Source organism: Bos indicus x Bos taurus, chromosome 1, assembly GCF_003369695.1.
Source record: "Bos indicus x Bos taurus breed Angus x Brahman F1 hybrid chromosome 1, Bos_hybrid_MaternalHap_v2.0, whole genome shotgun sequence".
Classification (NCBI taxonomy): Eukaryota; Metazoa; Chordata; class Mammalia; order Artiodactyla; family Bovidae; genus Bos; species Bos indicus x Bos taurus.
Genome location: NC_040076.1, coordinates 98782236 through 98795299, shown reverse-complemented (window position 1 = coordinate 98795299; position 13064 = coordinate 98782236). Strand labels below are relative to the sequence as shown.

General features: G+C 42.9%; 1 protein-coding gene across 4 annotated transcripts in view; it reads right to left on the bottom strand.

Moving 5' to 3' along the window:
- The window catches only part of GOLIM4 (golgi integral membrane protein 4), an 84273-nt gene extending 77853 nt beyond the window's left edge, over window positions 1-6420 (bottom strand). For 3 of the 4 annotated variants that reach the window (XM_027541860.1, XM_027541868.1, XM_027541877.1), the window contains exon 1: window positions 5577-6111. In XM_027541860.1, the coding sequence (XP_027397661.1) occupies window positions 5577-5763 (187 nt within the window). In that variant the 5' untranslated portion in view covers window positions 5764-6111. Of the gene's footprint in view, window positions 1-5576 lie in introns of all 4 variants that reach the window. The other variant, XM_027541851.1, reaches the window with a different exon arrangement.
- Between the last annotated feature and the right edge of the window lie 6644 nt (window positions 6421-13064).

Sequence of the window (13064 nt, the reverse complement as noted above, 5' to 3'; positions counted from 1 at the left end):
GGATAATCAACAAGGACCTACGGTATAGCACATGGAACTCTGCTCGATGTTACCTGGAAGCCTGGACAGGAGGGGAATTTAAGGGAGAGTGATACATGCGTATGTGTAGCTGAGGCCCTTTGCTGTTCACCTGAAGCTGTCAAAACATTGTTAATCAGATGCTTCGCTGCTGTTGTTCACTCAGTCATGTCTGACTTTGCCACCCCACGGACTGCAGCACACTAGGCATTAGCTTTACCCCAATACAAAATAAAAAGTTACAGCAAAACAAAGGCTCACAGATAACGGGCGATTCTCTTCCCTAGTCAACCAATATTGGCGAGTTCCATTACAGGGATGACCAAGGCAGGTATAAGGTGCAGAACCAAACATATCCGTACATGTCACATATATTCAACAGAAGTCTTAATTGAGTCATATTTTCCAAAGTTTTATCTTTTATTCAGGGAATGAATTTTAAGGCAGGATTTTATATACAAATAAAACTGACTGAACTTAAAAAGTTGTCATTTCTATTCCATTTTTTAAATAGAACAGAATTAAACAAAAACAGCCTGATAAATTTCACCTTTTAACTGCAAGATGTATGTACTTCAGTGAAAATGTCCATTTAATAGACAATATCTGTTTGCTGTTTAGTCGTCAAGTTGTGTCTCTTTTGCGACCCCATAGACTATAGCCCACAAGACTGCTCTGTCCATGGGATTTCCCAGGCAAGAATACTGGAGTGGGTTGCCATTTCCTACTCCAGGGGATCTTCCTGACTGAGGGATGGAACCCACGTCTCCTGCATCTCCTGCACTGGCAGGCAGATTCTTTAACAGTGTGCTGCCACCTGGGAAGGTGAATCCAAGATCACCAGCTGATTAAAAAAAGAAAAATATAGCAAGACATCAAATCCAAGCACTCTGACTCCTCAGCCCACATCCACTACATTTCACTGCCCACCTTATATAAGCATATTCATCAGCAGAGAGCCAATACCACATAGGTATAGACCTACTATTTATTGAGCACCTATCATGCCAAGCACCTGGCACTGGAGATGAAAGAACAACAGAAAGAAGAACCAACACACACAAAAAATCTGGCCCTTAGCTGAAGGACACTTTTTTATTCTTTAAAGCAGATTCAGGGGAGGTCAAAAAAAAGTAGCCAGAAACAGTACGCTTTCATGCTCAGGTAAATGGGTCATCCCGTGTCTCAGGGGAACACCATGCAAAGGGCAACTAACTTAAATAACCATGTCAGCCTTAAGCACCAAACCTGTTTATTTTAAATAACTGTCACACATTGATCTGAATAGAAGACAACATATGAACCTTTTCTTGATGGTTTCTGGTCATCACTGGGAAGACCAAGAGCACTGCAATAATGTAATACAGTGTTTTAAGAACTAGCGACTGTTTGACCCTACTTAAAAAAATTTTTTTTTTACATAGTTCATCCCTCTCCCCGGAGAAGGCAATGGCATCCCACTCCGGTACTCTTGCCTGGAAAATCCCATGGATGGAGGAGCCTGGTGGGCTGCAGTCCATGGGGTCGCTAAGAGTCGGACACGACTGAGAGACTTCCCTTTCACTTTTCACTTTCCTGCATTGGAGAAGGAAATGGCAACCCACTCCAGTGTTCTTGCCTGGAGAATCCCAGGGACGGGGCAGCCTGGTGGACTGCCGTCTCTGGGGTCGCAGAGAGTCGGACATGACTGAAGCGACTTAGCAGCAACACATCCCTCTCCCAGATCTTATTGCACAAGGTTACTCCTATCTCTGGCTATCACTCCCTCTCCTAATCTGACATAATATACAGTTAATTAGTAACCAGACTTGAATTCTAACTTTAAATTATCAGGGAGGGTCCCTTCTCCAGAGTAAAGTACTTGGGTTTACGCCAGTCTACCTATTTTCTTTGATGTGCATTTAGGTACAAAAAAGGAGCTAATTATAAAAACAAATTCTGTGAATTTCAAAATTTTACCCATGGCAACCGTGGGAAGAAAAAGAGGTCAAATCTCTTGAACAGAAAGAAACCATAATGATAACAAAAACTAATCGTGAATGAACAGTACCTACTATGTGCTAGGTATGTGCTAGAAGCTTCATTTGCTGTTGTTTAGTTGCTAAGTCGTGTCTGACTCTTTTGTAACTCTATGGACTGTAGCCCCCCAGGCTCCTTGGTCCATGGGATTTCCCAGGCAAGGATACTGGAGTGGGTTGCCTTTTCTGCCTCTGAGGGATCTTTGTGACCCAGGGATCTGTGTTGGCAGATGGATTCTTTACCACTGAGCCACCAGGGAAGCCCAGAAGCTTCATAGGTATTAATTATTTTATCCTTATAGTATTTTATGAAATAGGCCATTCTAATCTCCATTATATAAATAAGAAAAATGAGGCCCAAGATCACACAAAAATTTGCAGGGCTAGAATTTGAATCACATGCTTGGGTTAAAAGAAAAAAAAAGTCAAATGTCTTTTCAGCCAAGCCAGTGAAGTCAATGTGTGAATCAGCTCAGTCTCAAGACTACAGAGCTGTGGTTCTCAACCTTGGCTGCGCACTGCAATCACCTGGGGAGACTGCCAGTAGGTTTCCACCCCCACAGATTGTGACTTAATAGGCCTGGGAGCTGCCCAGGTGATTCTAATGGGCAGTCAAAGCTCAGATACGCCTTATAGACAGAAAATGGTGGGTGGCCGGAAAAGTTTTTTTTTCTTAATTTTTAAGTTACCTAAACACTGAGCTAATCAAAGGTTGTTACTACTGCCTCTGCCACCAGAGGTAACCTCTGCTCTTCTCCTCAATATAATTAAGGAATATTATGGGTGGAAGACAGAGAGGCTAGGCTGGCAGACACAGACATTTGTTTTTAGTGGAGGGGGCATTGCTAAGTCTTGAACTTTCACCACATCACCCCCACCATTTCCTACTTATGAGACTGTTTGACTCCAAAATGCACTGGGAGTTAGACTTAACCTACTTTTAGAATAATGTCTAGTGTACAACCCATTATTAAACTGAAGATGACCCAAATATGTTCATTTAACAAATGACACCTTCAGATTACATGGCCAAACTAAAAGTTTTTCAACCAGCATTTTTTTTTTTTTTTGCCACTCATAATTAACTGATTTTAATCCAAACCAGGTCAAGAGATCTCACATAGCTAAACAAGTCTAATGTCCTAAAAACAAATCTATGCTGGTCATACATAGCACTGCCAAGTAAAATGTCATCTGTCATTGGAAAAGGGAAGAAAAGCTGCCTGCCATCAAAAAATCTTCATTAAATGGCCTGCAGATGTGAAATTAAAAATAAAATGCCACAGAATAGAAGTGTGAAAAAAGAAAAACTACAGAAGAAGAAACTGTAATCTGAGTGGGAAATAATTCTTCACACACAATCATATTGAATTGCTGCAGCACCACAATTCAAAAGGAAATAGCAAAAGGGTAAATTAAGAAATGGACTGTAAGGTCACTCATTCAAACTGGCTACAACATTTTTTTTTTCATCTCCTGCAGCAAAGCAACTGCTATGCACTATAATGGTCTTGGATACCAAGTACTACCCCTCTTCCCCACAAATAAAAGGAGAAAAGACACTGAGCCTGATCTTCTAAATAGAATACTGCAAATAAAGGCTACGACTCAGATATTGGGACCTCCTCAGTCAATGAGTTCCACTGCTGGGAATTAAGGCAAATGTGGTGCTTGGGTTAAATATTTCACTCTTGTTACTTGGGCTTTTTCAAAAAAGCAGACAGGGAAATGAAATCTAAGAAAGCAAACAAAAGTGCTTGGAACTAGTTTTCTTGCCACAGTTAATTTTTGTTTGTTGAGTGAATAAATAAATACATTGACCCTCCCTCAGGGTCAGACACTGTGCAGTGCTGAGGGTGTTTTGGTGAACTATGGACAGCACCTGCTCTCGAGTCTCCTGAACTAAAAGAACAAGGCACCAACCTTCCACCATCCACCATCCACCCTTCCTATCACAAGTGTGAGAACGCAGTCCTGCCACTGTACTCCTAAATGCAAATACTTCCCTAGGTCTAGCTGCACCGAACTTCACCAGGAAAGCACTAGTGTCTTCTAAGTAAATAAATAAATATCCTTACTGTACAAACCAACAGTAATTCATGGGTAAATTTCAACACATTTTACAGAAAAAAACTTTTTAACCTAAGGCTGAATCAAAACAGATTTTCCTTTTGAAACAAACTCAGCTCACATATTTTCATTGCCTGTGGTGACACAGCTTCAGTAAGCTAAAAATACTTCCTTTACTTCTAAACTGGGAAAAACAAATAAGACCAAGAATCAGCTGTGGATCATTTTCTTATTTTTTTTTTTTTAACTAGAGAGAACATTCAAAATAGCTAAGTCCTGAAAAGACATCTGTTTTATATTTGTATAAATACACAGTGACAGAAACCAGCCATGCAGCTTGTATCTTCCTAGTGATGTGAAATAAGCTCTATTTGCATTATCAGCAAAGACTGTCAACATTTCACTACTCACAGCCCTTTACTATTATTACTTGTTCTGGTTAGGGAGAGGGCTGCATGAGTGTTGAAAACCAACCAAGAGTAGAAGAAAAAGCTTTCAAAAAATATGTACAGGATGACGCTGCTCTTAACAAGGCCACCTGGTTCTGAATTTGCAGTCGCGCATCTTTTATGTGCCTGAAATTTACATTAAATGGGATTCTAAAATAGAAGTATAGGAGCTTAAGTCATTCTGCAGGTCTTGCTCACATTGTGCTTGCTGTGTATTTGGCGAAGTGAAAAACCAGGTTTCTCCTCTTGAGCTTCTCAAGGCTAACTGTAACACACACACACAGACACACACACACACACCTACACCCAACCACCCCCCTTCTGGGATAAACTAAAAGTTAATTAGGAAAACAATTCAACCTTTTTAAAAAAATTTTCCAAAAACATACCTGCAGGATGTTGAACAGTAGTGTGGACTTTCCCCAACACATTGAACACCTCTAAAGTCACACTACCGAGTTAGCAGAAATAAGATACTAGCAAGTGTAGGCTACATTCAACTAGGGCATTAGTTCGGACCACTGGGTCAGGCTTAATTTCCTTGGGGGAAAAACAGCAGAGTTTGAGAAGTCTCGGCCAAACTGCCCATTTCTTAGGCTACTGACAAAGTCAGCTGAAAAGCAAATACCTAGAAACCAGAAAACCAAGCTCCTCCGGATGCGCTGCAGAGCGGAGGCAGGGATCCTGGTCTGTCTGCCTAGATGGCTGCTGGGACTTTTGACAAATGACAAGTGCTGGGGTAAGAGACTCAGCGTGCACCCGCCCATCCCATCGCCCAGTGGGACATGGGTTGTGCTGCCAATTTCAAATGTAACCGCCGGAGGAAGCCGGACGGTGAAGAGGTGTCATCTCCTCTGACACTCCGGGATCCGGAGGCCCGGAGGGGCTGCCTCTGCTGTCCCTGAAGGTCAGAGGTGGCAGCGCCCGCAGGGCCAACGGCTCGCCAAAGCCACTTTTCCAGCCAGGGCGGGAGGCGCGGGGCAAACTTGGCCACTGGCCGCGCGCATCCCGTTAACCGTACCTTGTAACTGGGCGGAAAGGGACTCCTGGTGCTGCTGGTACTTGAGCGCCACCGCCTCGGCTTTCCGCAGCTGCGTCTGCAGCTCGTAGTAGAGCATCGCGCCATAGAGAAAGCCGAACACCACGGTTAGCAGCAGCAGCGTCTGGAAGATCCGCTTCTGCTTTCGGGAGCACATCCCGTTTCCCATAGTCCCGCCTGGGCCCCGCGCCGCGGCCGTCCGCGCCGCCGCCGTGCCTTCCTCCCCTCGGCCCAAGCAAGCGCCTCAACAGCAGCCGCCGAAGGAGGTGGCCGAACGCAGCATGAGGAGGAGACGCGAGACACAAAAGCCGGGCCGGAGGGGAAGTGGCGCCCGCTCAGCCCCCGCGCGCCGCGGGGCGCGCAGCCATCGACGCCGCCGAGGCGGCCGCCGCCGCCGCCAAACTTTTGCGAGGCTGAGTCTCCGCGAGTGCCCGGGCCCGGGAGGGGGCCCTCCGCATACTTTCCGGCGGTCTGTCCTCGCGCCGGTCCCCAGACGCCGCCTGCCTCTCTCCCTCCTGCCCACTTTTTGGCCCGGCTGCACCCGGCGGCGCTCGGAGTCCCGCCCCGGCCGCTCCCCGCCCCCTCGCGGTGGCTCCCACTGCGCGACTGTGGCCACCAAAAGGAGGGGGTGCGGCCCCAACAAAGGGAGCAGGACTCCAGGCAGCCTCTCGGCGTGCGGCTCGCGGGGGTGAGTAGCTGGGTGGGCGACCGGCTATCCCGGCCGAGTTTGGGGGGGTACCGCGGGCCGGTGTCACTGACGGGACTGCCGAACCTCGGCGGCCGCCGCCTCCCACCCAACTTACGTGTCACCCACGGCCCCGCTATTTTGGCCAACGGGATTCCGGGAGGAAGTCCCACTCGGGCTCCCCGCTCATTGGGCCGGTCAGAGCCGCCGTTCCCTCCCTTCGGGGAGGCAGTACCGGGCTCGATTGGACGCCCGCTTTGTCCGTCCGACCCCTGGGCCGCGCCCTCCCTCGAGCTCCTGATCGGGCGAAGGGCTCCTTGGGCAGCCTGGCCGCCTGGCGCCGGGTTACGCCCACGTGGAGTGCGGGTGATGGGGAGAGGCCGTGGAGCCAGCCACAGGGAGGTTGGGGTGCGCGAGAGGCGAGTCCCGGCTGGCGTCTGGGAGAGAGACGGTGTGTGTGTGTGCGCGCGCGTGGAAGGGTATCTGTGATCCTGCACTTGGAAAGCACGTGGGGAGAGGAATACAGTGTATGAAGTGGGAGAGAGTGGATGGGAACAACCGTGTACTCTCCACAGAGCACCTTTCCTTCTTTCCCTGTCCGGTGGGCAGATGCGGCAGGCACACGTAGCTAAATGACCACAGTTTTCTTGTAAACCAGAGATGCCTTGCCTACTGAGTCTTGCCCCATCTTGTGTCCTAGCGCATCCCCACAGGTGGCAGGGCACTAGTCCGGAGACTCGAGCATGCTACGGTGATAGCTCAACTGCCCACGTGGGTTGGGGAAGTCATCTTGTCTTTGGCAGAGGGAAAGAAATGATCTCATGTTTTTCTCCTGGCTGCAAACAGAATAATTTAAAAACAAATCTTAGAGGCTGAAATGAGTATGCATTCATTTTGTCATATGTATTGGTTTTATTGGTGGCAAAAAATACATCAGTTACATTGCTAAGTTGCATTTTAAAGGCCAGTAAGATTCCCTATGTAAAAAAACAAGTAAAACAAACATAATAACTACAAACCTCTTCAGAGAAAATCCATAGCACATTTATTCTAAGTTCTTGAAGGGAAAAAAATTGAGTTTATGCATAACTGATAATTTTGCTTTTGCTCTTGACCTAAATTCTAAAAAAGTAAATTATTTCTCAGAAGCCTTAGTAATGTAATTTATGACATACTGCATAATTTTTGAGATACTTTAACCAGATTTTAGTCACCACTGTCAATAATAGCCAGTGAGTGCTCAAACAGAGTAGATCTGTTTAGCCACAACTACTGCTTAAGGACAGCCCCTGTGCAGAAATTTTTTTAGGTGGGCTCTGATATTAAAAGCCATAAAATAAACCGAATTTACAATCTAGCTAGTCTGTGAGCTTCCCTGGTGGCTCAGATGGTAAATAATCTGCCTGCAATGCAGGAGAACCAGCTTTGATCCCTGGGTCAGAAAGATCCCCTGCAGGAGGGCATGGCAACCCACTCCAGGACTTTTGCCTGGAGAATCCCATAGACAGAGGAGCCTGGTGGGCTACAGTCCATAGGGTCTCACAGAGTCAGACACCACTGAAGCGACTAAGCAGCAGCAGCCTGTGATGTTAATACTAGGGTGAAAACTCAGTGTGCCTGACTTGTGCTTTTCCCTAATAAATGATAACTTACATTATTTTTAAAATGCTTTTATTTACAAATATACTATCTTATCACCGCCAGGTTAAATATTTGCTTCACATATTGGTAAATAAAGCAAAGCTTATCAAAGTATTGTGATAGGTCTAGAACCTTCTAGAAAACTAGGAGCACAAGAGGATCATAATCCAGGTCAGAACCCTGTCCTTTCCATCTCTTTCTCCTATAGAAGCCATGTTCTCATTGTTTTGAAACAAGTTATATTAACAGATTTTATCTGGTCCATTAGAGTAAGAACCTAATTTAAAGAGAAAAAGATCCAAAGTTTCAGTGTTTTGTCCTGTCATGCAAATATTAGGTAGGCTTACTTGTTTTTGAATCTACCATGTTTAAATCTACAGTGTTTAAATTTCATTCTTTCAATGTGACTCTTGAGACTGAAAACTGAGACTGGATAATTCCTGCAACCTTGTCAGAATTCCTCATAACTAAAAATTCCGTACCATTGTCAGTGTGCAATTTGTTAAACAAACTTTTCCTCCAAAAAAACTACCTAAACTGCTCTGGAACAAATTAAGTTTTATAGCAACAATCCTGGCCCATACATGAATAGATAATTATCCTGGCCACAAAAGAAAAAGAAACTGTATAGAGAGTTGGAAAATTATTGCTCATATATTACACAGTATGCAATATTTGGTTGTTTTTCAAAATCTTTGGAAAATTCCTCCGCTTCCAGAATATATGATTACCCATTTTAAACCTCTGATTTCTTCCCCAAGTCTTATTTCTGACTGCAAAGGTATTCTTTGCCTAAAGCTGCTGGCTGACTCTACAGAATATAATAAATGTAGGTCATAAAACACAACTCAATATTTTAGTCATAAAATTTGAAAGAGAACAAAAATTATTACCTGAACTTATCCATTATTTCAAATTCAAGAAGGGTATGTAGAAGTACATAAAATCACTAATGGCAGTGTCTTTATAGTATTACTTTTCCAAGGTGAAGTGTGCTGCTAGTTTCTTGAAAATATCAGTGTAGAGCTTTTCAAAGGCCAGTATTGGGGAAGCTATTCAAGGCCTATAAATTGAATTTACATAACTCTGCCTTTAGGTAGAGCTATTCATATTGGTCTTGCTAGGTCTATTGGAGGAGGAAATGGCAACCCACTCTAGTGTTCTTGCCTGGAGAATCCCAGGGACGTCGGGGCCTGTTGGGCTGCCGTCTATGGGGTCGCACAGAGTCGGACACGACTGAAGCGACTTAGCAGCAGCAGCAGGTCTGTTGTAAGTTCTACTTTGTTTTTGTTTCTTTCAATTCAGTTCAGTCTGTCAGTGTGCGACCCCATGAACCACAGCACGCCAGGCCTCCCTGTCCATCACCAACACCAACTCCCAAAGTTCACCCAAACTCATGTCCATCGAGTCAGTGATTCCAGCCAGCCATCTCATCCTCTGTCATCCCCTTCTCCTCCTGCCCCCAATCCTTCCCAGAATCAGGGTCTTTTCCAATGAGTCAACTCTTTGCATGAAGTAGCCAAAGTATTGGAGTCTCAGCTTCAACATCAGTCCTTTCAATGAACACCCAGGACTGATCTCCTTTAGGATGGACTGATTGGATCTCCTTGCAGTCCAAGGGACTCTCAGGCGTCTTCTCCAACACCACAGTTCAAAAGCATCAATTCTTCAGCACTCATCCTTCTTCACAGTCTAACTCTCACATCCATAGATAACCACTGGAAAAACCATAGCCTTGACTAGATGGACCTTTGCTGACAAAGTAATGTCTCTGCTTTTTAATATGCTATCTAGGTTGGTCATAACTTTCCTTCCAAAGAGTAAGCATCTTTTAATTTCATGGCTGCAATCAACATCTGCAGTGATTTTTGAGCCCCCAAAAATAGTCTGACACTGTTTCCCCATCTATTTGCCATGAAGTGATGGGACCAGATGCCATGATCTTAGTTTTCATTTAAAAATAGTATTATATAATTCTATTTTTATATGCCATATATTTAATATGAATAATTTCAAATTGTAAATCTAGAGGGATTCCACGAAGTTAATGTTTTATTCCTAAAACTGGAAGAAATTCAAGAGATTCAAGATCTTATATTTGAGAAGGGCTAGCACCCTTCTTATTTAACTTATATGCAGAGTACATCATGAGAAATGCTGGGCTGGAAGAAGCACAAGCTGGAATCAAGATTGCTGGGAGAAATATCAATAACCTCAGATATGCAGATGACACCACCCTTATGGCAGAAAGTGAAGAGGAACTAAAAAGCTTCTTGATGAAAGTGAAAGAGGAGAGTGAAAAAGTTGGCTTAAAGCTCAACATTCAGAAAATGAAGATCATCGCATCTGGTCCCATCACTTCATGGGAAATAGATGGGGAAACAGTGGAAACTGTGTCAGACTTTATTTTTTGGGGCTCCAGAATCACTGCAGATGGTGATTGCAGCCATGAAATTAAAAGATGCTTACTCCTTGGAAGGAAAGTTATGATCAACCTAGATAGCATATTAAAAAGCAGAGACATTACTTTGCCAGCAAAGATCCATCTAGTCAAGGCTATGGTTTTTCCAGTGGTCATCTATGGATGTGAGAGTTGGACTGTGAAGAAAGCTGAGCGCCAAAGAATTGATGCTTTTGAACTGTGGTGTTGGAGAAGACTCTTGAGAGTCCCTTGGACAGCAAGGAGCTCAAACCCAGTCAATCCTATAGGAAATCAACCCTGAATATTCACTGAAAGGACTGATCATGAAGCTGCAATACTTTGGCCACTTGATGCAAAGAGCCAGCTCATTGGAAAAGACCCTGATGTTGGGAGATACTGAGGGCAGGAGGAGAAGAGGGTGTCAGAGGATGAGATGGTTGGATGGCACCATTGAGTCAATGGACATTAGTTTGAGCAAACTCCCGGAGACAGTGAAGAACAGGATAGTCTGGCGTGCTGTAGTCCATGGGGTCGCAAAAAGTTGGACATGACTGAGTGACTGAACAATAACAACCATAAGCAAGTAGAGCATAAGCAAAATAAATAAGTGGAACTACATCAAACTAAGTGTCTTCCCAGTGAAGGAGACCATCAACAAAATGAAAAGGCAGCCTATGGAATGGGAGAAGGCATTTGTCAATCATATATATGATCAAAGGTTAATACTGAAAATAAATAAGGAACTCATACAGATCAATAGCAAAATAAAATCCAATTAAGAATGGACAAAAGACCAGAATAGACACTTTCCCAAAGACATACAGATGGCCAACAGGCACATGTAAAGATGCTCAACATCACTAATCATCAGGGAGATGCACATCAAAACCACAATAAGATACTACCTCAGACTTGTGAGAATGGCTTTATCAAAAAGACAAAAAATAACAAACACTGGTGAGGATGTGGAGGAGAGGGACCCTTGTGCACTTTTGGTGGGAATGTAAACTGGTGTAGCCAGTATGGAAAACAGTATGGAGCTTTCTCAAAAAATTAAAACTAGAACTACTGAATGATCTAGCAATTCTATTCATGGGTATTTGTCCTAAGGAAATAAAAACATTAACTCAAAAAGATCTCTGCAACCTCCCTGTCATTACAGTATTATTAATCTGAGTTTTTGCTGATAGATGAATGGATAAAGATGTGGTATCATATAAAAGAGGCTTCCCTTGTGGCTCAGACAGTAAAGAATCTGCCGCAATGCAGGAGACCCAGGTTTGAACCCTGGGTCAAGAAGATAGTATATATAATGGGTCATATGTAATAAAATACTACTCAGCTTAAAAAAAGAAAGAAACCTTGCCATTTGTGACAACATTGATGGACTTTAAGGGTATTATGCCTCATGAAATAAACCAAAGTACTGATGATTTCACTTACATGTGGACTCTAAAAAATATAACAAATGAACAAACAAAAGAAAACAAACCTCATAGAGAACAGATTGGTAGTTGCTAGAGAGGAAGTCGGCGGTGGGTGGGACTAATGAGTGAAGAGGGTAAAGAGGTACAAATGACCAGTTATAAAATAAGTCATGAGGATAATGTACAGCGTAATGACTGTAGTCAATATTGTAATATTCATTTGAAAGTTGCTAAGAATCTAATCTTAAACATTCTCATCACAAGAAAAGAAACTAATCTTGTATGGTGATGGATGATAGCTAGACTTATTGCAGTGAGCATTTAACAGTCCACATAAATATAAAATCGTTGTGTTGTACACTTGAACCTAAAATATTATATGTCAATTAAATCTCAATTTTTACATGAAAATTAGCATCTTTATTAATTAAAAAATCAATGAAATTAAAAGTCAAACAAAAATGAAGTAGCAATAATAATAATTGCTGAAAAAAGTTTCAACAACTCTTTCATTTAGCACAGCAACTATTTCCATTTTTGTGTATTACCATCTATTTCTTTCTCATCTGCAGTTATATTTAATTAAAGCTATAAAATAGCATATTATTTTGTATAATGCTTTTCATTACCACTACCTTTATAATATCTTTTTTTTATATTGTCTTAAATCATATTTTCAAATGTCTTCCTTTTCACTGAGGTGACTCTAGTGGTAAACTTGTCTGCTAGTGCAGGAGACAGAAGAGATACGGGTTCAATCCCTGGATGAGGAAAATCCCCTGGAGGAGGGCATGGCAACCTACTCCAGTATTGTTGCCTGGAGAATTCCATGGATAGAGGAGCCTTGTGAACTACAGTCCACAAGGTCTCAAAGAGCCAGACACAACTGAAGTGACAGCACACGCACGCACAATACCTACTTAGCCGGTCTCCTATATCTGGCCATCTGTATAGCTTTTAAATAATTAACAGTGAATATTTTTATTTGTTTTTTATTTGTCTTAATATCTACCAAATTATATTTTTTAAGGATACATTCCCAGGAATGCCATATCTGAAACAGTGTACAAGCAACTTCATGGGTCTGAGTAGTTCTACCAGTTTGGATGTGCACTAGCAGAAATTTTCCTTCAACATCGCCTAACTTCAGAAAATATGCTGGTTAAGTTTCTGTTTGTGTGGTTTATTTGTTATTATAGTGCAAATGGTAAGTAAATTTAGACTTACAAGATAAGGAAGAGTTGGATTAAAGGAATGCCAGAAAAAAATCAGTATTTGCCTAGAAATTTTATTAT